Source organism: Naumovozyma dairenensis, chromosome 1, assembly GCF_000227115.2.
Source record: "Naumovozyma dairenensis CBS 421 chromosome 1, complete genome".
NCBI classification, from domain to species: Eukaryota; Fungi; Ascomycota; class Saccharomycetes; order Saccharomycetales; family Saccharomycetaceae; genus Naumovozyma; species Naumovozyma dairenensis.
Genome location: NC_016479.1, coordinates 1,452,578 through 1,478,219, shown reverse-complemented (window position 1 = coordinate 1,478,219; position 25,642 = coordinate 1,452,578). Strand labels below are relative to the sequence as shown.

The 25,642-nt window shown below is 34.2% G+C and overlaps 12 protein-coding genes across 12 annotated transcripts; 7 read left to right on the top strand and 5 right to left on the bottom strand.

Moving 5' to 3' along the window:
• Positions 1–1,001: 1,001 nt before the first annotated feature.
• On the top strand, positions 1,002–2,915 carry NDAI0A06500 (alpha-mannosyltransferase; the record flags this gene model as incomplete). The annotated part of the gene is made up of 1 exon (XM_003667999.1): positions 1,002–2,915. One exon carries the CDS (start codon positions 1,002–1,004, stop codon positions 2,913–2,915), a length of 1,914 nt encoding a protein of 637 aa, XP_003668047.1.
• A 457-nt stretch (positions 2,916–3,372) lies between these two features.
• On the bottom strand, positions 3,373–4,335 carry NOP1 (rRNA methyltransferase NOP1; the record flags this gene model as incomplete). The annotated part of the gene is made up of 1 exon (XM_003667998.1): positions 3,373–4,335. The coding sequence occupies one exon, from the start codon at positions 4,333–4,335 to the stop codon at positions 3,373–3,375; it is 963 nt and encodes a 320-aa protein (XP_003668046.1).
• Positions 4,336–4,951: 616 nt separating this feature from the next.
• Positions 4,952–5,908, top strand: TSC13 (trans-2-enoyl-CoA reductase (NADPH) TSC13; the record flags this gene model as incomplete). Its single annotated transcript, XM_003667997.1, has 1 exon — positions 4,952–5,908. One exon carries the CDS (start codon positions 4,952–4,954, stop codon positions 5,906–5,908), a length of 957 nt encoding a protein of 318 aa, XP_003668045.1.
• Positions 5,909–6,136: 228 nt separating this feature from the next.
• On the bottom strand, positions 6,137–7,957 carry CDC7 (serine/threonine protein kinase CDC7; the record flags this gene model as incomplete). The annotated part of the gene is made up of 1 exon (XM_003667996.1): positions 6,137–7,957. One exon carries the CDS (start codon positions 7,955–7,957, stop codon positions 6,137–6,139), a length of 1,821 nt encoding a protein of 606 aa, XP_003668044.1.
• A 303-nt stretch (positions 7,958–8,260) lies between these two features.
• ERP3 (Erp3p) lies at positions 8,261–8,971 on the top strand (the record flags this gene model as incomplete). Its single annotated transcript, XM_003667995.1, has 1 exon — positions 8,261–8,971. The coding sequence occupies one exon, from the start codon at positions 8,261–8,263 to the stop codon at positions 8,969–8,971; it is 711 nt and encodes a 236-aa protein (XP_003668043.1).
• Positions 8,972–9,489: 518 nt separating this feature from the next.
• Positions 9,490–10,413, top strand: ADE1 (phosphoribosylaminoimidazolesuccinocarboxamide synthase; the record flags this gene model as incomplete). Its single annotated transcript, XM_003667994.1, has 1 exon — positions 9,490–10,413. The coding sequence occupies one exon, from the start codon at positions 9,490–9,492 to the stop codon at positions 10,411–10,413; it is 924 nt and encodes a 307-aa protein (XP_003668042.1).
• Positions 10,414–10,502: 89 nt separating this feature from the next.
• RPN4 (stress-regulated transcription factor RPN4) lies at positions 10,503–12,395 on the bottom strand (the record flags this gene model as incomplete). Its single annotated transcript, XM_003667993.1, has 1 exon — positions 10,503–12,395. One exon carries the CDS (start codon positions 12,393–12,395, stop codon positions 10,503–10,505), a length of 1,893 nt encoding a protein of 630 aa, XP_003668041.1.
• Positions 12,396–13,236: 841 nt separating this feature from the next.
• NDAI0A06430 (uncharacterized protein) lies at positions 13,237–17,175 on the bottom strand (the record flags this gene model as incomplete). Its single annotated transcript, XM_003667992.1, has 1 exon — positions 13,237–17,175. One exon carries the CDS (start codon positions 17,173–17,175, stop codon positions 13,237–13,239), a length of 3,939 nt encoding a protein of 1,312 aa, XP_003668040.1.
• Positions 17,176–17,905: 730 nt separating this feature from the next.
• Positions 17,906–20,092, bottom strand: YAT1 (carnitine O-acetyltransferase YAT1; the record flags this gene model as incomplete). Its single annotated transcript, XM_003667991.1, has 1 exon — positions 17,906–20,092. One exon carries the CDS (start codon positions 20,090–20,092, stop codon positions 17,906–17,908), a length of 2,187 nt encoding a protein of 728 aa, XP_003668039.1.
• A 1,528-nt stretch (positions 20,093–21,620) lies between these two features.
• Positions 21,621–22,307, top strand: PDX3 (pyridoxamine-phosphate oxidase PDX3; the record flags this gene model as incomplete). Its single annotated transcript, XM_003667990.1, has 1 exon — positions 21,621–22,307. One exon carries the CDS (start codon positions 21,621–21,623, stop codon positions 22,305–22,307), a length of 687 nt encoding a protein of 228 aa, XP_003668038.1.
• Positions 22,308–23,005: 698 nt separating this feature from the next.
• Positions 23,006–24,046, top strand: HMT1 (protein-arginine omega-N methyltransferase HMT1; the record flags this gene model as incomplete). Its single annotated transcript, XM_003667989.1, has 1 exon — positions 23,006–24,046. The coding sequence occupies one exon, from the start codon at positions 23,006–23,008 to the stop codon at positions 24,044–24,046; it is 1,041 nt and encodes a 346-aa protein (XP_003668037.1).
• A 537-nt stretch (positions 24,047–24,583) lies between these two features.
• ATP3 (F1F0 ATP synthase subunit gamma) lies at positions 24,584–25,516 on the top strand (the record flags this gene model as incomplete). The annotated part of the gene is made up of 1 exon (XM_003667988.1): positions 24,584–25,516. The coding sequence occupies one exon, from the start codon at positions 24,584–24,586 to the stop codon at positions 25,514–25,516; it is 933 nt and encodes a 310-aa protein (XP_003668036.1).
• Between the last annotated feature and the right edge of the window lie 126 nt (positions 25,517–25,642).

The following is a 25,642-nucleotide window of genomic DNA, read 5'->3' as shown; positions in this document are numbered from 1 at the left end:
CACCGGATTTCTGGGGTTAGTTCATGTAATTTGATGTTGCAAACATGAATCGCCCAATGCGTTAGCTTGCATATTGGGATCCTTACTTCCTGCTGCAGCCAAGATTGTGAATGATAGTTCTGGTCTACCCCTACAATTTAATTAGTTATTTGAAATGTCAGATTAATATACTTCAATCGGTATAATGATTTGACATATAGGTAGTATCTGAAGTACTTATTTCGGAGTTAAAAAGTGGAGGAGAAGGGAGCAGGGGGAGGATTTTGTCTAGTGAGCGAATCCTGTAGAATATTACCTTGCTAGCCATGGCACAGATGTTCTATTTTAATACTAAGGCGGTTTGGAGAAAGACTGCTGAAAAAAAAATAGAATAAGAAGTACTGAAGTATACTTAATATATATATATATATTTAATAGGATTGTTCTGTAAACTCATAAAAAAAAATTTTTTTTATTTACGATTGATATTGTAACCCCATTTCTTCGAACCTTCTTGGCAAGAAAGTAAACAAAAAATTAAAGAAAAGTTGGTATCTTGACAGAATAAAAAATAAAATTGGTTTTCTCCTATATATTAAGTAACAAATTAATAGAATATGTGTGATCTATATTCCCTTGTATAACTTTGGATACACTTCCATTCATGAACTAGTCAACAGCCCATGTACACTAAAAGGGGAAAAATTACAATGGGGAAACATAAAAATGCGGCTGTATTGTTCAGTTGATTTACGCGGCCCGGTTGTCTATAAATAGTTACTGAGAGGAGGCGTCTCTTCAAAAATAACATTTAAAGACAGCTACAACTGGTCGTTTCTTCCAATCCGAACTCACTGGTACACCTGGTCCTTAAGGGAAATACCCAACCTTATATGTTGTCTTGAGTTCTATCTTTGTCCTTTTGAATAATCAGTCAAGCATAACTAAACCTTCTGTATTTGGGTTACCGCGGAAGTATTGAAGAGGTGCAACACGAATTACTTACTTACCCACACAGATATATGCTCATGTTATCCTTTCCTAGAAGGTCCCTTAAGATCTTCAAACTAAGTCTGTTACTTATATTAATAGCGTTGGCGATAGTATTGGCAACAACTCTGGGATATGAAGCTAACCCACTCTCCGATTACAAGTTTCATTTTGAAAAATCTCTATTCCCAACCAATCATCATAACTCCCTAGCAAATACCAACAATAAAGATGACAAACATTCATTATTGTCTGCTCTTGTTACATCTGATGAAAACATCGATACGCCAAATAAATACGAACTAGATAATGTTGTAGCACTGCCGAAGACAACAATATTATCACCTGAAACAATAGGGACCTCCGGCACCGTTGCTTCCACTGAAGAAAAGCCATCAACAGAGACTATACACAAGTTTTTCGACCAAGTTTTCAATTATATCAACGAGTTTTCACCAGAAACTAAGTTAGACATTAAATATAATCCATCTCGTCTGGTTACGGATGCTATTGGGTCTAGACGAAATGACGTTAAAAATTTCTTCAAATTGTCTAGGAATTCATTATATGATTGTTTGCAAATATCAGATCAAGAAATTGACATGCTAAAAAATTACCATCAAGGATTTACTAATTCTATTGCTCCCTTGGAATTACCTAAAAACACTTACCAAAATGATGGGATCGTTATAGTAGGTGGCGGTAAATATTCTTTATTATCGTTATTAGCCATTAAGACATTAAGGAAGTTTAATACAACATTACCTGTAGAAGTTTACATCTCTCAGGATGAAGAAGGTGATTTAGAATTCTGTGATGAAATCTTACCTCAATATAATGCTAAATGTATCAGCATTAAAAATATCCTATCTAATGACTTGATTAATACTTTCAAATTCGCAGGCTACCAATACAAATCATTAGCAGTATTATCTTCCAGTTTTGAAAACTTATTATTATTAGATGCAGACAATTTTCCCATTAAACCATTAGATGATATCTTTAAACAGGAACCTTATTTATCAAAACGTATGGTTATGTGGCCAGATTTTTGGAGAAGAACAACTCATCCTTCATATTATGACATTGCTCATATTTTTGTTAACAAATCTAGTAGAATAAGAAATTCTTATGATGATGTTACTCCTTCAAATGTTTATACTGATTATTCCAAATCATTGGATGAAATACCATTCCATGATTTTGAAGGAACATTACCTGATCTTTCCACTGAATCTGGTCAATTATTACTTAATAAGAAGGAACATTTGAAGGCGATCTTGTTGGCTTTATATTATAATGTTAATGGTCCAAATTGGTATTACCCAATCTTTTCTCAAGGTGTCGCAGGAGAAGGTGACAAAGAAACCTTTCTTGCAGGTGCAAATTTTTATAATTTAACCTATTATCAAGTTAAAACGTATCCTCGTGTTAGTGGCCATTTTAATAAAGAGGATGGAAGTTATAGAGGGGTGGCAATTTTACAATCTGATTTTGTGGATGATTATAAAAGATATTCTCATGCTATGGATGATATTAATTCCAAATATAAAGATCTATCGCCAAATGAAATTAAATTAGATGAAGATTATGATTTACAAAATTTCTTGGATAAATATTTTGAACTTGAAGGAAAACAGGCTGACGTTATGTTTATTCATGCAAATTTCCCGAAGTTTGATCCAGTCGATCTTGAATCTGGTTCAAGCTTTATCCACGAGGGTAAACATTTCCGTTCGTTTGATAATTTGAAAGATATTAAGTATTATGATTTAGAATTGGAGACTTTTAAGATTTTAAACAATATAATATGTGTTGAAAGGAAACACTTCAAATACATAGATGATAAAGGAGTTGAGGAAAGAGGAAAAGTATGTAAATATATTGAAGACAGATTAAAATTCCTTGAAGAGACTCACGAGGAGGCAATAACACCAAAGAGTTAAGCGTGAAGATAAATCATGTTTTCACTGCAATAATACTATGCCATTTCATTTTTCTGCTGTCTATATTAAATATTCAAAAATACATAAATATCAACAGGATACGATTTTTTAAACGAACATTTACAAGGCTCTAAATGAGATTTTTATAGTTGTCAAAGTTGTTTGTAGTTGCGTTCGACTATTAAGTTTTGAAAAACTTCCAAGTCTACATTATAGTTTATGAAATTATTTTAGAAGTGATGTCAATGAAGAATCTTAATGCTTAGTAAAAGTAAGTAGTTATAATAATATTGTAGAAGTATCTATTTTACAAAACCGGTACACATAGTAAAGAGAGAAGAATGGAAAAATATACAAAGGATCAGTTGTTTTTAAGTTTTAGTTTTTTGTTGTTGTTGCTTGTTTTCTTACGTTAAGTCGTTGATATGAGGAGAAATAATTTGCTTTAATACATTCTCTATTTCTTCAATCCACTTCTCATGTATCTACCAACAACAATACAATGATCTCTTTCATAAGGTTCCAAAGTCAATTGTTCTAGAGGTTTGATACGTTCTTCACGTAATTTTTGAACTTCTCTGGCGAAAACGGTTTCAGCATCGACAGTAGAATCAATACAGTTAGCTTTGATGGAAATAACAACACCACCTTGGTCCTTTAAGAACATATGAGAATTCAATGCAATGATACGAGCTTGATCTGGTTGAGCAACATCGGCAAACACACAATCAACCATACCGACAAGCATTCTATATTTTTGTGGATGTCTAGCATCTTCAATGATTGGGATAACATTTGGTCTCTTCTTAGCCATAGAGATCAATTCTCTACCAGGTCTGTGAGAGAATTCAACTGCGTAGACAACACCTTCTGGTCCAACAACATCAGAGACATGAGAGACGGAGGTACCTGAGGCAGCACCTAAATACAAAACTTTCTTACCTGGTGCAATAAATAATTCATCTAAACCACCCATAATACCGGCAGCCAATTTAGATCTAAATGGATTCCAAACACGGTATTCAGTCTTGGTTGGTGGGACACCATCTTCCTTGGAAGGTTCTTCGACGGAGATTCTCTTTTCACCGTAAACAGATTCACCTGGAGCCATATTCTTAGTAACTAAAAGATCTTCTTTACCTCTAGCAATGTAGACACCGGCATGTTTGTGAGGTTCAATGATAACTTTAGCACCACCTCTGTTACCACCGGCAGCACCACCTCTTGGGCCACCACGACCACCACGGGCACCTCCACGTGGACCACCACGGCCACCACCTCTGGAAAACCCACCACGGGAACCACCACGACCACCACCTCTAGAGAATCCACCACGGGAGCCACCTCTAGCACCGCCTCTTGAAAATCCACCTCTGGAACCACCTCTGGAACCACCTCTGCTACCTGGTCTGAATGACATGATTTATTTTATAATGATATGTATATGTGTGTTGTGTAAGAAGTAAAATAGATAATTAATCTTTTATTCTTTTTTTTTCGATTTTATTTCGTTAATAACTTTGTTGCAGAGAGCGTAGGTTATAAGGATCTTCTTTGAAGTGTTCAATTATCTGAAGAAAAGAGGACTCAAAAGGAATTAATTAGATATTAATCTTGTAGAACTTGGTAACAAAGTAAAGCAGAATAAGAACAAAATATATATATGTTTAAAAACTAATAACAAGTAAACTTGACAATGTATATTAAATCTAAACTAATAGCAAAATTGTATACCAAATGGTAACTTTACAGTTGAAAAACGAGATGAGCTCTGAAAAATTTCTCGAACAAAAAAAAATGTGAAAAATTTTTCAAAATAAAAAAAAAAAAAAATTAGAAAATTTCAGCCGTTGAAAATGATGTTGAAAACTGATAGATTGGAGGAGAATGCAAATGTAAAGGAAAGGGACCCTATTTGGATATGACAACAAAAAGTATCCGCATTTTCTGGGCAACCAAATGGACAGATGGGTTACAAGGACGTTTGGTCTATCAATTGAAGCTCATCGTTTTTACTTCTCGTGGTCCCATTCATAATGGCTAGGTGTATTACTATCAAGTCTCGTTCAAAGAATCTGAGAGATACCAAAATTGAATTGGATTTCGATGCCTCTCCAAACACTTTAGAGGCAATTCTACAAAAAATATCCGAACAAAATAAGGGCATCTCTAAGAATAGATTAAGACTGACTTATTTGAAAGAGTCCAAACAAGTCCCAATTACAAATGATAAATTCTTTCAGGGAAATGAAGAGACAGTTGGAGAAAAGGAGGAGTTATATATCAAAGATCTAGGTCCCCAAATCTCTTACAGACTTGTTTTCATTTTGGAATATCTTGGTCCAATTTTGGTTCATACGTTAGCATATTTTTTATCCAAGCAACCATATTTCGTTGAACATTTTCACAGCTCCAATGTTCCATACAATCCATTTTTGAATAAAATTGTGTACACCATGATTTTGGCACATTATATAAAGCGAGAATTCGAAAGTGCCTTTATTCATAAGTTCAATTTATCCACCATGCCATTATTCAATCTATTCAAGAACTCTTTCCATTATTGGGTCCTTAATGGGTTAATCGCTTTAAGTTATTTCGGTTATGGATTTGTTTGCCAAGATTCTAAAATTTTATCGTTATATGAAAAGGCTCATTTACAAAATTTAAGTACTTTAATTGCCCTTTTCGCTCTATCAGAGTCATGGAATTTCTACGTTCATCTGAAATTACGTAGATGGGGTGATTATCAACTTAAAAAGGGCACTGCTGATCAACGTTTACCACTTAATGAAGGTATTTTTACTGTGTTCGTTGCACCAAACTATACATTTGAAGTATGGTCATGGTTCTGGTTTACTGTCGTTTTGAAGTTTAATTTATTTGCTATGTTATTCTTGACTGTTTCTACCGCTCAAATGTACTTGTGGGCTCAAAAGAAAAACAGAAAGTACAAAACAAAGAGAGCTTTCTTAATCCCATATATCTTTTAAATTAGATCATATGCAAGAACGACCCAGATTGATGAATTATATGCAGTTTTTTTTCTTTTATCATGCCCTTTTTATATAAATTTTATATTTAGAATGAAAAAATGGAAATATATCCTTGTGTATATACGTTCTATACCAGCCACTCCACCCATTTATATGTGTTAATGCCTTTTTTTTGCTCTCCAATGAAATAGTTTTCAATCGAGCTTTTTCGTTCTCTTTGCTATTTTATTCGGATATCAGTAACACATCATCATCTGCCATCATACCGTCTTCACTATTACTTATTATGCTATTATGATGATGATCATCATCATCATCGTCCGTTGTACTTAGAGAATCATTTGACTCGTCATCCGTGGTTCCATCTTCACGTAATTCATCAAAGAAAGTATTATGTAGTAACTCATCTGCCGAAGATCTTTTCATTGGATCCATTTCAAAACATAACTCTAACAATTGGAAACACCAATAATGATCAGACCAAACCTCTTGTTGATATTTTTTTAACTCATAATCATCTTGCTTACTTAAATCTTCGTTGGATTTAGGTAATTTTGGTTCGATGGAATTTTTATCAAATAAATCTTGACTTAGATATCCATAAGTTTCAAAAGCTACACTATATTCTGGGAAAGTTCCTGCCACACATTCTTTATTTAATAATTCATATACAAACTCTTTTAGTCCATTCTCAAACCCATTTTCTTTAATTAGGTGTAATCCATTAATTTCGAAACCTAATCCATGAATTGCAGCACAATTTTTAATAGCTTTCCATCCAAAAATTGAGCATAATTCTAATAATGAATCAGTATCATCTAAACTCTGAAACATGGGAAATCTTCTAGCTAATAAACTTAAAAGAATGACACCGACAGACCATATGTCAATCTTTGTCGATTGTGCTCCACATTTCATTAATACTTCAGGAGCTCTAAACCCTCTTGTACCTGCACGATTAGCACGTTTCATTCTACGTGTTTCATTCTTGGGGTAACCCTTTGTTAGATCCATACCGTTAACGTTATTTAAATTAACAACTTTCCCATTTTGAATGGTAACCATAGGCGTTGGTGCAAGTGTATGATGCTGTATAGTGTTGCCATTAGTTGTTATTGCTGTCGAAACAGAATTGGAATGTGAATGTAAATCATTATTATCCTTGTGTTTAGATGGGAAATTACGATCATATCTTGCTATGCATGGACAGAATTGTTCATTATTTCTTAATTCTTTCATTAATTCTAAATAATTTGTAGCTTTTTCGTCATTCTCTAAAGAGGATGATGACGAGAAAGAGGTAGATTTCCCTGATAACATATTCTTTAGGAGGTTAGGATCTGAATAATAATCAATTTCTTGTTCAGCTAACCCAAAATCTACCAATACTCCCCTACCTAATTCTGGATTGAAAAGGAAATTTGTCGGTTTCACATCTCTATGAATAATTCCTTTAGAGTGAACGAATTTTAAAGCTTGTAACAATTCCCAAATGTACATTTTGATTCCCTTAATGGGTAAATCTCTATAAAAGGTTCTAAATTCTTCATGAGGATAATATGGTAAGATAGCTATTACCTGATCTTTCATTCTCATAGCATCACACAAGGGAGCTACTTTATTTGAACCAGTTAAGATATATAGTAGGTTCAATTCATTATAAATTCTTTGTGGAGATGAAGTGACGTAGATTTTCTTGATTGCTACGAATTTAGATGATTTATTCCAAAAATGAGGCCAGAATCGTGACGTTATATTTCCCTTTATATCTTTTGCCTTGTAAACTGATGAAAATGTTCCCTCACCAATTTTATCAATTATATCATATGAATTTTGTAAAGCGGGTATATCATTATACAACGCTATTATTTCTTCTTTAATGTTATTTGGTAAATCTTCTGGTAATGTTGAAAGGTGATCTTGATCTTGATCTCGGTCGTCAGCAGCAGCTACAGCAGCAGTACCATTACCATTACCATTAGTATATGTGTTGCTATTTATACGGTTAGATGGGTCCAAAATAGGTGAATTTGATGCTGACAGCATTTTAGTCTATATTTTGCTGACAATGAAACTAATAGATACTGAATTTTTATTATATTCTTTCCAATGGGACGTAATTGATCGAGGATATCGAGTGTTGACATAAACCTAACGATCTCCCTTCGAAGCATCATCTAAATAAGAGAGTATTTTATTTATTTAAGAAGAAAATTGTTATAAACAAACTAAAAATAAAGACTACTGAGAAAACGCCAAAACACGAAACAGAGCACAAAAGTGGAAAGAAGAAAGAAATAAAGAAAAGAAAGAGAAACAAAGGAGAATATAAAAGAGGGATATTCGAGGATGTTATTGCAGTTACGTATATTTCTCGTGTTCTTTTATATTTTGGAGCCGATATTATGTTCACCATTAACCATTGAATTATCCAATGATATCAAAGAGACACCACAATGTTATTACATTTTGACACCAGATATTGAATGTACGATATCATATTATTTCAGTGTACAATCAGGAGAAGATGGTAATTATAACATTGATTATAAGATATATGCACCAGATGATAAATATAGACCAATTATTGAACGATATAATGAACGTCAAGGAGAATGGTCCTTTGTAGGGGAACATAAGGGTGAATATAAAATTTGCTTCGAAGCTAGTATCCCCTTGAAGAAGAGAATTATTGATTTTGATTTCAATTATGATATTGCTGCTGAGAAGAATAAGGGCAAGAACGTTGATGTGAGATATGAAAGAAGGCTTGAAAGGAAAAATCAAAAGAAGTTAAGAGATGTTAAGAATGGCAAGGATAGATTACAAAGCTCCATTGAAGATTCTATAGATAATGTGGAAAGACAGTTGTACATGTTAGAAAGGGACTTGCAATATTATAAGAATAGGAATACAAGAAATCACTATACCGTGAAGTCTACCGGGAACAGAATAACCATTTTTTCCATGTATGGTATATTATTAATTATTGCCATGTGTGGTATTCAATTATTTGTGTTAGAATGGGTCTTCAAGAAATCTCGTAAGCATGCTGTATGAGAATCGACTTGCCCGATAACGTATAATACTGGATTTATAGACATCGCCTAATAGTATATATATATGTATATACGTATATCTATATTAGTTAAGCAGCATAAGAAAGTAGAAATATACACACACACCTCTGGTCTCTGATGTTGTACAATACACCATTTCTCAATCCTTTTGGATTCTCTTGACCATTGCAGAACAAAACAGAACAGAATAAAGAATAGAAGTTACAGGAGTCAAAAGTGCGAAGACTCCTTTGCCGATTTCTTGACTTCTCTCTGGAAAGGATCCATATACCACCAAATAACTGAATTATGATATATATTCCATATAACTTTACTACATTTCAGATATATCACTCAGGTAATTTAGCAGTTCAACAATTCAGTAATTAAGCAATCTACTGTATATAAAGAGTATACTTCATCGCCAAATCATATATCATATATATCCAAGTCAACTAACCTTCGAAGGAATAAAGAGATTAGCATAACACTACACAACACAACAATACACATAAAGATATGACCACCAACAACTCTTGTATAACGCAAACAAACTTAGATGGAGTCCTACCCCTAATAAACAGAGGCAAAGTAAGAGACATTTATCAAGTCAACAATGAAACGTTACTATTCGTCGCCACTGACCGAATCTCAGCATACGATGTCATAATGAACAATCCAATCCCTGAGAAGGGGATCCTTCTAACTAAGTTATCTGAATTTTGGTTCCATTTCTTATCAGCCGATGTCAAGAATCATCTCATTGCCATAGGTGATGAAATCTTCAATCATTTACCCTTTGTATTATATGATGATTTAAAATATAGAAATCAATTAAAGAACAGATCCATGTTGATCAAAAAATGTAAATTGATCCCCCTGGAGGTAATAGTTCGTGGATTTTTAACTGGATCCGCATGGAATGAATATAAGAAATTCGGTACTGTACATGGAACCACCATGCCACAAGGATTAAAAGAATCTCAAGAATTTGATAAACCAATTTTCACTCCCTCCACAAAGGCTGAGCAAGGTAAACATGATGAAAATATTACCAAAGAAGAAGCAATTCAAATCCTTAATGGGGATGTCAAATTGATTGATGATTTGGAGAAATTGGCCATTAAGTTGTATTCCAAATGTAAAGAATATAGTAAAACAAAGGGGATCATTATCGCTGATACAAAATTTGAATTCGGTATTGATGAAATTACAAAGGAACTGATCTTGGTCGATGAAGTATTGACTCCGGATTCTTCTAGGTTCTGGAGCTTGGAGAATTATCAAGTCGGTAAATCGCAAGATTCTTTTGATAAACAATTTTTAAGGGATTGGTTAACAACAAATAAACTGAATGGTGCCGAGGATGTAGATATCCCGGAAGATATTATAGAAAAGACAAGAGCTAAGTATGAAGAAGCTTATGAAAGTTTGACTTATTGAGAAAAAAAAGATTTTTATGATTATTATCTATAAAAATTCATACATATATATATATATATATAGATACATACTTGTATTGTGATAGGTGTTTATCCTAAGACGTAACCAATATTTTCCTTTGCGAATTTAGTTACTTGTCTTCTTTCAAAAGTATTCAAGTTTTCATGCTTAGATTTAATATGTCTTGTTAAAGCATCTAATCTGGAAAACGTCTTCTCAAACCCATTAGAGCCTAATAATTTAATACATTCAGAACAACGGAATACTGTCTTCTTTGATGCATGGATAGTATTTTGATGTCTTGTTAAATCATATGACCTTGAAAATTGCGCAGAACATGGTTCATTCGTGGTTAAATTGATAATCCTACATGTATAGGTTTCTCCCATGGTATTATTCATATTGGTATCGTCGTTCTTAGTCACATTGGATGTATTAGTCGGACCAATATCAGCATCTATTATTCGAGTCGATGACGATTGTTCTTGCAAAGAAGTTATCGATTTATTTTCTAATTGATGTTCAATAGATGCTTTAAGTTTATCACACATATCTTTTGAAAGGTTATCACATTTTTTAGCTCTTGGTTTACTAGTCTTTGATTTCATTTTCAATTTCAAATTTGTCTTAGATGCTTTTTGCGACACTTTCTCCAATAAGATATCTTGAGATTGTATTTGTGTTCCATTTAAAATAGTTTCCACTATCGAAGGTGAAGAAGGAGACGAACATGACGATGATGGGGGTGAATTTGGCAAAGATGAAGGAGATGAGAAATCGTTAAAATTACCAAAACTTCCAGCATTTATCTCTGGCGCCCTCGTGGTTAGTTCGGCCGTGGTGGTAGTGGTCGTCGTCGTCAATGGATATTCCATATTGTCAAATATGTCATTGTTATCTTCTATGTCTGAAAGATCATCTATATTATTGGTTCCTTGTTGCTGTTGTTGTGCTTTAATTTCATTATCGAATATTATTGATTTTGCATCCAGTGAGTTGTTTTGTATTTGTGGAAGCCATTCTAATTTCGAATCCATGGAATCTGCAAATAAGTTGTTATTATCACCATGATCTTGGGATATTATCATATTATTATTAGAAGTTGGCGTGTTTTCCATGTTCATAGCTTCTTGAGTATCTAAGGGGAACTCATCTATTAGTTCAGCTTTAATAGTTGAATTAATGTCGTTCAGGTCCATATTTGGAAGAGTTAAGGAAGAAGCTGTCGTGGTACCATTACCATAGAGCATAACATTCAAAGGAATCAAAGAAGAAGAGGAAGAAGTTGAAGATGTCATTGGAATTTTTTCGATAGATTCCATATTTATCGTATTTATTACAGGTTCTATTGATGCTGTTGATGTTGATGTTGATAATGGTGGCGATAGAGTATTTGTGCTAATTTTGTTTTTATTTGTTTTATTTATGATTCCATTTATTTTCTTCATATGATTGACACGGCCATTACCATTCATAGTTGATACCAATGCTTTCCTTTTTTGATTTTTCGTTCTTTTCAAATGAATACTTTTCAATTTATTAATATCGATATTGGTGAATTTATCTTTAATTGCATTTGGACATGAGAATGAGATTACCTTATTGGAAGAGGGAGATGATGAAGTAGGTGTTGTTGTAGTAGTTAATGACGGATCAGCATATTTATTGAAGATATTTAAATCTTGTAAGCTTACATTAAGGAAGTTTTCATCATGATCCCAATTTAATTCATTAAGTTGATCTAAGCCGGAAGAACTTGAGGATGATGAAACTTGCGGCGATGATGATGAAGAGGACGACGACAGATACAGTTGATTGTTGGAGAGACGATCATGGAGTGGGATATGATTGGGATCAGAATGCAAATAGCATGGGTGAGTAGGATGTGTTTGATATATGTTCGAAGTTGGAGTCAAATGATATAGCTCGTCTTCCAATACGTCGGTAAGCGTTCTTTTCAAATAGAGTTCTGTAGTAGCCATATCTTCTTTTTCTTGCTGTTTTGCAATTATTTTTGCTTGTACTATTTCGGGGCTAGAATGAATAAAGGACAACTTGGGATTTGTCTGGTAGTATTCGGTTGTAATAAGGAAATAACACTTGTTCTGATAACGTATATTGTTGTTCCTTATTGTGCGGTGGTCTTATCGAAATGGAATGCTTGAGATAAAAAATGGCAGCAAATATATATATATATATATATATATGTGATTGTATGATCTTTTCGTTAAGGGAATGGGAAATTTGGGGATGAAAAACGAAGAAAGGGAATGAATGATATTTTAAATAGTTAACCTTAAACCGTCGTTGACAATTCTTTTTACAAATTTACCGGCCTCAAGTTTCAATCAACCCATTATAAATGCTCTTCCGTTAAGTCGTCCATATAATTATATAATAATAACCATTGATAGATAAAAGACTGCCCATATTACTGTTACACCTTATTACGTATTTCCGTACAGGCTGACGGATGTTATTTCCCTTAAGGAGGCTTCATTACCAATTTGGAAGTTTCTAGAAGGAAAGTCGGGGCTGGGGCACGTGACTAGAATTAGTAAGCTCCTTCTTGGAACCGTCTGTCACCTCCGCGGACCCTTGATGAAAAAAAATTGGCAAGCCTCCCAAATTTGTAAGCCCCACGGAGCATTTCTTTTTTGCCGTTTATCGTCTCTGTCGCCATTTGCTTGTCACAGATAACAGGAAGCGTCACAAATTGGTCACTGCAGTAATTTTTTATTGTCATAATCGATTTTACTTACACATTAAATAATTATAGTCTAAATGAGAAATTTCAAAGCCTACTGATACACATACATGTCCTTAAAAGATATCGGAAACACCCTTTAATTTCTTATCCCTTCTTAATGGCCAATAATCACCTCTATATCTCCAATAGGGTAGCTTGGTTACTGGATGTATTTCCTTCGTAAACCATCTTGGTGAATATTCCAGATTATTAGCTTCTCTATATTTCCTAACACCTCTTTGCTTTTCTTCCAATCTATGTTTCTCATTGGCAGCATCGTCATACCTACCGTCTTCCATGGCTCTCTGATCAGGTCTCAAACGAGTATCTGTGGGAGCTAACCAAGGAACTAAATGTGGTTGTGGGGCATTCATTGTAATGGCAAAAGGAGTCAAATGGAAAGGTGCATCCGGTCTTGGCGCTGCCTTCCATACTAAGAATTTAGATCCATCAGTTGTGGGACCGCGTCTCGTCGCTGTAGATGCAGCAGTCTTTGTTTTCTCTAAGGATAACTCAGTATTGCCTTTACCTGTAACTTTTTTCCCATAAATCGAGTCATTCCAATGTCCGCCAATAACCCATACACATTTTTTCTGTTTATTAAATACCTCACCTCTAACTTCGTAAGCGCCAGATGATCTCCAACCACGAGCTTTGAAATTTAATATACAATATTCTCCCGTGGTATGATTCATGATCTTGACATCACCATGATTATCCACTTGTGGATTACCAACAAGAATACCAATAACTGTATTGTTCGGTTTCTTAAAAGTATATAATTCCTCTGGTGATCCATTATCTGGTCTCATTTTAATATACCAAAGACCCAAATGTTTAAATTGGAAATTTCTACCATTAAATTTAGAATCAACATATGATTCCCCCCAAAAATCCCATTTGGGTGATTCTGTCCACGTTGCAGAAATAGGTGGATGATGTGAGACTTGTTCTGTGAAAAATCTGAAATGTTTATCGGGTCTTGAATATTCATAAGTTTCACCTAATAAAGGATTAAATGGCTTAGCCACTCTACCAATCGTAGATGCATACGATGATGCAGTAAACACCGAGATGTAAAGCAATCTTAAAAGGGAATCGTCATATGATGCTGCCTGGTCTAATAATTCTGAATACTCCAAATCCTCTGTGACTCTTTGTAATAATGAAGTTGGTTCATTAAATGTAACAGGTAGCGTCATTCTTGTCATATCTTTACCAACCATAGATTTTAATACACCCCATAAACTAACCTTAGGTCTATCATCTTGATCTAACGCTAATCTTTTTCTAATTCCATCTTCGTAACCTAGGAAAGATCCTTCATTAAGTAATAATTCCTCTTTAGTTTTCTGTTTTTTATTTGACCCAATCAGAGTTACTTGTTGTTCTCTTGCCAACTGCTTTTCAGATTGGCTCATTGAAACTTCATCTTTTTGAGTATTATAATTAGCGGATTCATCTCCATTCAGTGATTGCTGCTGCTTTCGATTTTGATTTTCTCTTGGTTCTTCATACTCTGGTAAGGTCTTCTTCTGTGTTCCCTGTAGTATTTCCTCACTTCGAGGCTGCTCATCAATAGAATCTCTATTTCTCAAGGGATGTTCTACTTTGGTAACGGTAAGGTGAGAACGTTGTTCTGATTTGTTATCCACTGAGGTATGACCACTGGAATCTGAATCCACCAGTTCTTCTGCATCAAAAAATTCTTCAACATCTGAATTCTCATCTTCATCTCTTGTAGCACTAATAAATTTGGCGATATCTTCTAAAGTATCAGATTCATCTGACATTTCACTATCAGAGGATTCATTATTATTTGAAGCATTATCATTAACAAGTGCATTCTCTTTGGCCTCTAAAACTTTCTTACGGAACTTTCTTTTCAAATGTCTCCTTTCTTTATCTAGCGATGCCAAACGTTCACTTTTATTTGTCAACTCTCTTTCTAAATCCCTTACAGATTGGATCCATACATTGTTGATATCACGTTCTTTCGTTAACATACCTACTAATACTTTATCTCTTTCTGCTGTCAAGTTATTCATATCACTGAAAATATTTCCTATATTGTTTAAGGATTTTCTTGTTTCAATGACGTCTGTACTGGAAATATTTCCGTCCCCATTCAACACTTCAATAACGGCATGTAACCCAATGGAAATAGTTCTTTGATACATGTTTAACTTTTCAGTATATGGGCCATATTCCATCTTTAAATATTCTTCATCTTTATCTACTTTAGCAAATGCACCACTTTCACCTTCTTCATCAGAGTTTCGATTGTCGTCAATCAAATTATCAATTTCATCATCGTCGTCAAAAGGTGAATCAATACTTCCATTAGTTGTGTCGACCGGAGAGGTCAATAACAACGTGTTCTTCAAAGTTGGAGTGGTATGGTTCGTTAAAGTTTCACTTAATTTTAATGGTTGAAAAGATTCTACAGTAGGCGTACGCGAATGACTAGATATCATACCAGATGAACTTTCTAATCTATTTTCAATCATTTGACTGACGTAACGCTTACCAGAAACGGTCAGGTTACCGCTCAATTCAACTTCACTAGAAGCAACTGATGCCGGGTTGCTTGTATTTCTATATAGGTCAACCGAAGGAGATCTTAATGCTTGCGTTTTCACTTTATTCCCGGGTGCAGTAGTAATTCTAGATTTATTAACCGCTGACGTAGACGCAGATGGTGGCAGCATACGCCCTCTTTTAATTGCCAACGATGGAGGTATTGTATTGTTTTTATTTCTTTTATTCATTTTCTCATCTTTAGCAAATCTTATGGCACTTTGAATGAAGCAAACCCATTGATTTGTTTCTTCATGGTTATTACCCTTCAATTGCCATCTTGCCCTTGTATTACCAGTGCCAATAATTTCAAATTTCAATTTTTCAGTAGAATTTAAATGAATATAACAACTAGATAAATCAAGTGAACCACGACATTTTTTATTTTTCATAGCTTGTGGAGCTTTATAGTATGATAATTTCCCATCGGATGTCAATACAAACCAACGAAGTTTATATCCTTGAGCAAAATTTGTGAATTTTTTCAAATATCCTTTGAAAGTTGGTGCTTTGCCAATTGGGACAGCTACATCGTTGATGGTATTATTCTTAACCGCTTTTTCCAATATCATTCTTAGTTCTGACTCCGTAAACGAATTCTTCTTTATTGCAGTTGATGAAGTCTCTTTTTTTGAAGTTGAGGAAGGTGTTCCTGAAGCAGGTGAAGTAAGCCTTCCATTATTTTCTTTCAATAGGTCTAGCGGTGTTTTACCATCGAAGTTCTTTCTATGAGGATCTGCACCATGTTTCAATAACCATGAACACATTTCAATGTTTCTCTTTCTCACAAAGGTATGTAACAAGCTATCACCTGATTTCTGATCAAAGTAATTAATATCTAAAACATCAACATTTCTTGGAGTATTCAAAATGGTTTCTAAAGTTTTTATATCATTTTTTTCAAATGCATCATGGATTTGATTTTTCGTCTTAGTAAGGTAATTTGATCTTTCAATTTGCATCAGTTGTGCAATATTTAAATCTTTACACATTTCAACAGGTACTAGATCGGACTTATTAGTGATACATTCATTAATTTCTGGTTGTCTTAATAGCATTAATACAACTTCCCTTCGTGATTGAGCCGCCGCCAAATGTAAAGGAGTGTTCCCATTTACATCTTGATAGTTAATATCTAACGTCTTCAAAGGCTTTGTCATTGTGGGTGAAGACGAAGAATTCTTTGGTTGAGTCCAATTATTGATAATTTTTTCAATTAATGGGGTTGGGGCAACTTGAACTGCTAAATGAAGTAAGAGACATTCAGTATCCTTTTCAGCTGGATTTGATTCTAATTGAGATATTCTAAACTTTTGTAGGGCTTCAAAGTCTCCTTGGCGTAATAATTCGAGAGCTTTTAATTTTAATAATGGCTTACTTATTGGAACGTTAGTCACTTGCTCTGGTGTTCCAACATCATTGTTAGTTGCCATGACTTATGATGATCGTGTCCAGAGGAGTGAGATTTAATATAGCCCTTTGAATGTATATCTTTCAATCTAGGGGGAGAATGATAGTGGCCCTGTTGTAAAAGTAAAAAAGCTGTTCCGACAACTAGTCGTTATTGCTGTGCTAATTTAATAACTCAAATAGACCCTTCTTTGAGTCAAGGTGATTGTTGCCTTTCTAGAGTCCGTGTAGAATGTATGTGGAATGGCAACCCGATTATAACAATATTGACAAAAGAAACTTGCTATGGAAATACCACTAAGATGGGAACAAATACGATTACCGCCTGATTCCCCGTTTGCCTTTTATTATCCTTTTGGATAGTTTTTTTTGAACAAGGTTAAGTATCGTTTATTTCTTTATGCAGACAAGATACGAAAAATACGTAATTCTAATTTACTTTATAAGGGTTCCTTTCCCTAGGGAATCAGTTGTCCCATAGCGGAAATGTTCCGGAAATACCCTTTTAGGGAAGTCCGCTTCTGAATTGGGTAAACTGGACTACCCAAACAAACTATACGCCTAAACACTTCATTATGCTTTTCATTTAGAAAAAGTTTCTTGATTTAAAAAGTAGATAGGAATTGTTAAAAAATCGTAATGTTGGTCCCTCTCTCTCTCTCCCTCCGTATATATATATATATATAAGGCTGTAATAAATGTGTGCAAGGCCTACGGAGTGTCGAGACTGTATTATCAATGCAAATAACCAATCTAACCAGAAACACTAACATCGAAATAATCATAACCTGATAATAAGTATTTTAAATCTTCTGATTTATTATGAGTCAAATTGCCATCATTCTTATTATGCATTCCCATCAAGTAATTGTCTTGATCAGTCTTATAATCTTTACTAAATATGTGATCAATTTCCAAGAAGGATTTTTCCATTAATGAGGCAAATCTCTTAGTTTGTCTATGTCTTGATGAGACAACGATTGAAATGGAATTATCACGAATAACATAACCAATACCGAACCCATTTGCTGTCACAGGGCCGAACCCGAAATTTTTCAAACATGGATTACCACAATTCGAAGTACTTAAAACATTTGTATTTAGTAAAGTCCATGATCTATCTTTAAATATAGGTGGTAATGGTAATGTATCCTTATACCATTCATTCCAAACACAATACAAAGCGTACAAATGACGATCTTGACCTAACCCCATGGAGCATTCCCTAGTAATCTTGGAATGTTCTTTGCAAGATTCTTGTAAAAATTGTTTCCTTTGCTCATCTGTTGCATTTTTATCAAATAATGATTTGACGAATCTTTTCGAGAATGGTGTAACAGATCTGATTGCTTCTGTTCTACCGTTTTGGAAAAGTTTGGTCATGGCCGGTTCATAAGTGGTCTCAAATTTACCATATAGGGCGTAATATGCAATTTGGAAAATTTGTTGAACAAATGCATCAGGTGAACACTTGAAAACGGATTTGATATGGAATGAACCGAATTTTTCAAAATCTAATGTAACAAACTCATATTGTGAGATTAAGTCAGATATTCTCGTTTCAGCAAAGTGTAATGATGATAACAAGAATTTATCAATTTTCCATTCTAATGTTCTTGGAATTGTAATTAGGTTTGCCTTATTTGGCGTTTTCGTCTCAACGCCGAATTGTTTTTGATTATGATGATGGTGTTTATTGTTGTTGGATCCCATTTGGGCTTCGAAAATATCAGGAACATCTTTTGTGATTTCACGAGCAAAACTTAAAATTGAATCGGTATAAATATCTGTAGCCAATCTTAAGACAGTGTGACCATCAATTCCTGTATGTTCGAAGTTGAAGCCAGCTTTCCCATTTTTCGTAACAATCAATTGTAGTTTATCATACCATCGGTTCAAACAAGTCCCACTTTGAATATTTAATGGAACAGTTGATTTTTGTTGGTCCAATTCAATTTTTGAAGTACCACATAGCATTGATTTCGCCAATTCATCATTATCCTCTGCACCAAATATAACATCGTCTAGACAAATGACAAACAAAGCACTATCAATAATCTTCAAATTTTTCCAATTTGTTGAATCATTTGCATGGAAAATATAATCTCTAATGTTAGACCAAACTCTTCTACTTTCCGTAGTGAAGACGCCGAATGGTAGCAAATTTTCTTCTTCGTCATGATGCTTATGCTTTTCAACGTCCATGATGATAGAATAAAGATTCCATTCTAATTCATCACTTGTTTCAAAAATAGGTTCATTATTAACATCCAAGACATCGAACCAATAGAATTGGGATTTGTACATGATGATTACATGATGAGATGTAGTATCAGTTTGTAAATGACAAGTTTGTTCACCTGGACCTGGTGGTATTCTTGAAGAACCGAACAATTTATCATATTGATCCATTGATAAACTTTTCCCACCACGAACAAGATCTGGTTTTAAAGTGTTATGACGAATTTGTTTAATGAATTTTAATATAGAGATGACTAATTTGGAGGTTCTTTTGATTTGTAAAGTGTGACAACCATATGGACCATTTTCTAAGATTTCCTCTTTAGTTATTGTTGGATCATCTTGTAGTTGAAAGAATGGATTAACATTTAATACCACTGATGCGTCGTATTCTAAGTATGAATCATACCAAAATTGTTCAATGAAGGAGGATTCTGGTTTTAAATTTGCTAGGTTGGTATCGTATTGTAGTAACTTTTCATGTAAAGTCTTCAAAAGGTCGATATTTTCCACTGAATTGACAATCTTTTTAGTTTTCCTGTTTTGCTTTTCATCTTGTAATGGTTCAATTCTTGCTAAGAACCGTTGTAGAGTATCTTCTAAGGGAGGGATAGGTAATCTTTCATTCAAAGGTTTAGATGCTGTATCAGGTGTTAAAGCAGCTGTCACTGCTGTTGGGTGGATTTTTTTATCAGTCATCTTATCTACCTTGTTTTATTTGTATTTTTAGCTACTATACGAAATTGAATAGGTTAGAGAACGCGTTCTGAATTAATCATGTCTCAGTTGGAACAAATATGTATATAAGTTAAATAGTGAACTTAAATATAGCTTTAACTAAATCTAATCTCCAACGATTCAAGATACGAAATGGAGATCCAATCCAACGTGGTCCGGTTGTTGAATGAATCATCATTTTGGTATATTAAATGGCCAACATTAACATATGTACGTACGCGGCATCATGGTCTAAACATAACATATATTTCAGTAATAAGGGAAACTATAGCTGTTGGGACAAGCTGACTTTGTCTATTTTCTATAGGGCTGTTTGTTAGTATTATTCCGTTATTCTGGTCATACAAAAGGGACAAATCATGAACCCGGCAAACCGGGAAGCCGGAAAACATGGAAAGGCGAATTCCGGTCCCGGCATTTGTATCCTCAATTTCCCCATCATCATACCAAACGGACTGTTTACATTCATTCAGGGAAATTAGCCGCCTAGGTATTTGGGCTTCTAGAGCCATTTGTAGTCTCCTCTGTACTAAAGTAAAAAATACGCAACCGTGCGAAAGCAGTCTAATAGCTACTACTCTCTATATATCGATACTACATACATCATAGCTTGTAGAAAATGGAAGAAAACACTACAGCATGGAATATTTTCTTGTAGGGAAGAGCCTCGATCGTTAAGAAGTGAATTCTTTAAACGGCTTTATTTATTTTTAGCCCATTTTTATGTTTATATTATATTCGGTGTATCACAGTTGAATTAGCCCAGTCAAGTCAAAAGAACAATTCCTGCCGACAGATTAACAATCCACTTTTAATTTTATGGTAGCGAAAAAGATAAAAGTAGAACGATATCACCAAAATATCTACCTCTTCCAAGGATATTTATACCGTCTTTACGTAGCGTGTACTGTAGTATCATTAATCCTCTATAATACTATCTATGTACCTTTAAATGAGATATTCGACAATAGGCCAACATGCCAGAGCCGAAGTTACTAGTTAACCTTATGACTCTTTTATATACATACAATAACGGGAAGGAAAATATATGAAAATTGCTCGCTCGGGGCGACCACAGGTGTGTCATTGATTATATAACCGCGAATGTTCAATTTCTTCTATGGCTTCTTCTTCGCAGAAACAGAACAACGCTGACCCTTTCAAATTTGTGGAAAACTGTCGTTATTGATTGTTACTCCAGAATTTCATATCTCGAAGAAAGAGAAACCGAATTTGAAAAATTCTGACACCCCCCTTAACGTTTTTAAAATAAATAACATAATCGACAATCTCCATCATCATACTTTGACACCCAAAAGGAAGATCTAGTTCTAGTGCTTACCACCGTAAAAATATAATAAAGGAAGAGCTCTTTTTATTCTACATTTTCTCTTCATTCTGTATCTAAACTATCTTGTTTCCCAATAAACAGACAAGAAAGTGATACCAATAACATACGAGAAAACAAATTTACAACAGGCGATTAAGAATGGCTGAAGATCCAAACAGAACACAAACACCAATAATTTTCGCTCCAAAGACTTATCAATATGATAAATTAACATTGAGCGAATCCCAATTGAAACCAGATCCATTAGATCAATTCACATTATGGTTTGAAGAAGCCAAAGAGGATCCAAGAGAAACGTTACCTGAAGCAATCACATTTTCATCTGCAGAATTACCAAGCGGTAGAGTATCATCGAGAATCTTATTGTTTAAAGAATTAGATCATCGTGGATTTACTATTTATTCCAACTGGGGTACTTCAAGAAAGGCAATGGATATAAAATCAAATCCACATGGTGCTATTAACTTTTTTTGGAAGGATTTACAAAGACAAGTTAGAGTGGAAGGTTTCACGGAATATGTGAACCGTCAAACTTCTGAAAGATATTTCCATACAAGACCACGCGGATCTAAAGTTGGCGCTTGGTCTTCTCCTCAATCACAAGTGTTGAAAGATAGACAAGAATTAGAGGATTTAGTTAAGAAAAATAATGAAAGATTCGCTGGAGTGGAAGATGTACCTTGTCCTGAATTTTGGGGTGGATTAAGAATCGTTCCACTAGAAATTGAATTCTGGCAAGGAAGACCAAGCCGTTTACATGATCGTTTTGTCTATAGAAGGAAAACTGAACATGATCCATGGGAAATTGTTAGATTAGCTCCATGATTGCTTCCCATTGTTATTTGATACAATAACGTATGTAGATAGCGTTCACCAAGTAAAAAAATTCATATTTTTAATCAATATCATTTTATAATTATATTTAATCGTAATCTATATTTCATCGATTTATGAAAAAAATATCATTTTATGGTTTCGCTGAAGGTATGTTCTTCTTTCATATGAGAAATAAAAGTTCCAGAAAGACCTATGTTATTATTAAAAGAAGCAATAGGGGAGAAAAGAAAAATACCTACATCTAGTGTATAACAGGATTTTAAAAGACTTGAACAATCACCTCTCAGTATTATAGGTATTGTAAGTCAACGTATAACTAAGATAACTAACCTATATAATACAACTGCCATTGCGCCGTAACTTACCTGTTCACATTAATCGCCCTTTATCAATTCAATTACCCACTGATATTCTAAGGATACCTTCACTGCTTTTCCTCGAAGTTTTCTTCTGCCCCGCCGTGTTCACTTGCCCAGGATATATCTTGAATTTTTCAAAGAAGAAATGTCAAAGAAAATTCTCCAAGGAAGGAAAAAAGAAAAATTTTCGGGAGATTTTTATAAGAGATCTGAATGGAACTAAAAAAATAAGGATATGCTCATCGTCGACTATACTAGTTCATAAGAAAGTATTAATAGATAACATTACCACTCGAACTTACGAAACAATCACCAGTATATACTACAATGAGTAAAACTACCAAAGATGAATCTGCTACTGATAAGCAAACGCTAAGTCATACTGAACAACATTATTTCGATTCATATGATCATTATGGTATCCACGAAGAAATGTTACAAGATTCAGTTCGTACTTTATCCTATAGAAACGCTATCATTCAAAACAAGGATTTCTTTAAGGATAAAATTGTCTTAGATGTCGGCTGTGGTACTGGTATTCTTTCCATGTTCGCTGCTAAACATGGCGCTAAACATGTCATCGGTGTCGATATGTCTAGTATCATTGAAATGGCTAGAGAATTGGTCGAATTGAATGGATTCTCAGATAAGATTACTTTATTACGTGGTAAATTGGAAGATGTCGAATTACCATTTAAGAAAGTCGATATCATTATCTCGGAATGGATGGGTTATTTTTTACTTTATGAATCTATGTTAGACACTGTCTTATATGCTCGTGATAATTATTTAGTTGAAGGTGGGTTAATTTTCCCTGATAAATGTTCCATCCATGTTGTTGGATTAGAGGATTCTGAATTCAAGCAAGAAAAGATTAATTACTGGCACGACGTTTATGGATTTGATTATTCCCCATTCATCCCATTAATTATGAGGGAACCTATCGTGGACACCGTGGAGAGTACTTTGGTTAATACCACCAGATGTAAATTAATTGAATTCGATTTAAATACAGTCACATTGGAAGATCTTTCGTTCGAAGCTAACTTTCAATTGGAAGCTAAAAGGAAAGATTGGATCAGCGGTCTCATTTGCTGGTTCGATACCGTTTTTCCAGCCCCAAAGGGTAAGAAACCAGTGGAGTTTTCTACTGGTCCACATGCTCCATATACTCATTGGAAACAAACCGTTTTTTATCTAAGTGATGATTTGGAATGTGAAGTCGGTGACGTATTAAAGGGTAAGTTGATCTGTTCCCCAAACGATCGTAACAACAGAGATTTGGATGTTAAAATTGATTACGAATTTGTCCCTAAGGGGTCCAAAGAAAGAGCAAAGAAGAATGAAAACACCTATTTGATGCATTGAGTCGCGAATGAAAATCGGCAAGTTTGCTTCTCAAAATAAAATCGAAATAGAAATAAAACAGCATTCTTCAAAAAAACGAAAAAGGTCGCTATTTATTATTCATATCCTATATCCAACCAATCTAGCATTTGTAATTATGTATATTATTAAAAAGAATTAAAACGGTTATTTATACCTTATCATCATCACTAGGAACTCGTTTAACAGTACCTTAGATATGTTGTAACGATATTTCAAGTCTGCCCTGTCCTCTATCCTTCCAAAAGCCTTATTTTTTTGAATGCCGCACGTGATCCGGAACCAATAAAATAAAATTACAGCGAGGTTTTCAATGCGAACAAGGGTAGGGCCTTCCCTAATTATATTTCGAACAATTAGCAAGAACAAAAAAGAGGTATCTCTCAATGGCTTTCTATTCTTTTCAACATATTGATTACGTATTTTGTAAAGATAAAACAACAATAAAGAATTACCGATTGATTGATACACAGGACTATTGAAAGTTTATATCCCCCAAAATAACGGAAACCAATCATCATGCTACCTAGTATTTTCGGTAATACGTTACGTACTCGAATGGCTATGGTAGGCCTTAATACTATACCATCTATTCGTCCACAATTAGCCAGAAATTATGCGACTTTGAAAGAAGTTGAAACTCGTTTGAAATCAATCAAAAATATTGAAAAAATTACAAAAACTATGAAAATTGTTGCCTCGACAAGATTAAGTAAAGCTGAAAAGGCTAAAGTATCAGCAAAGAGAGTCGATGAAGCAGACAGACAATTTTACGAAAACGCTAAGACTAAACAATTGATCTCAGAGGATAGTACTGAGCCTCCAAAGGAATTAATTATTGCCATTACTTCAGATAAGGGGTTATGTGGGGCTATTCATTCTCATTTAGCAAGAAAAGTTAGATCTCACTTAATAGATGCACCAAACGCAGATGTTGTTGCCATCGGAGATAAAATTAGGATGCAATTGTTAAGGAGTCACCCGTCGAATGTCAAAATAGGTATTAACGGTGTCGGGAAGGATGCACCAACCTTTGAAGAATCATCAGCCATCGTTGATAAAATCATCACCGAATTGAATGCAAGACAATATCCAAAGATCAGTATTTACTATAATGATCCAATCTCTTCATTATCTTTTGAAGCTAAAAACAAATTAATGTTTACTCCTGCAGCTATTGAACAGTCCCCTGCTTTGGGAAAGTTTGATATTGACAATGATGCTAATGTTCCATTGGACTTATTCGAATATACATTTACCAATCAGATTTTAACAGCAATGGCAAACGGTTATGCAGCAGAAATTTCAGCAAGAAGAAATGCTATGGAAAATGCCTCAAAGAATGCAGGTGAAATGATTAACAAATACCAAATTCTTTACAATAGAACAAGACAAGCTGTCATCACAAATGAATTGGTTGACATTATTACTGGTGCTTCTATTTTGAATTAGAAATATACAACCTTCTTTTTATCTTGACTGAGGCTTTTCGTTACTTTTACTTCCAAACTGTTTCAAAAAGGTTTATATAACAAAAAAGTGAGTAAACCAGGAAACAAATGGAAGTGAAACAGGCCG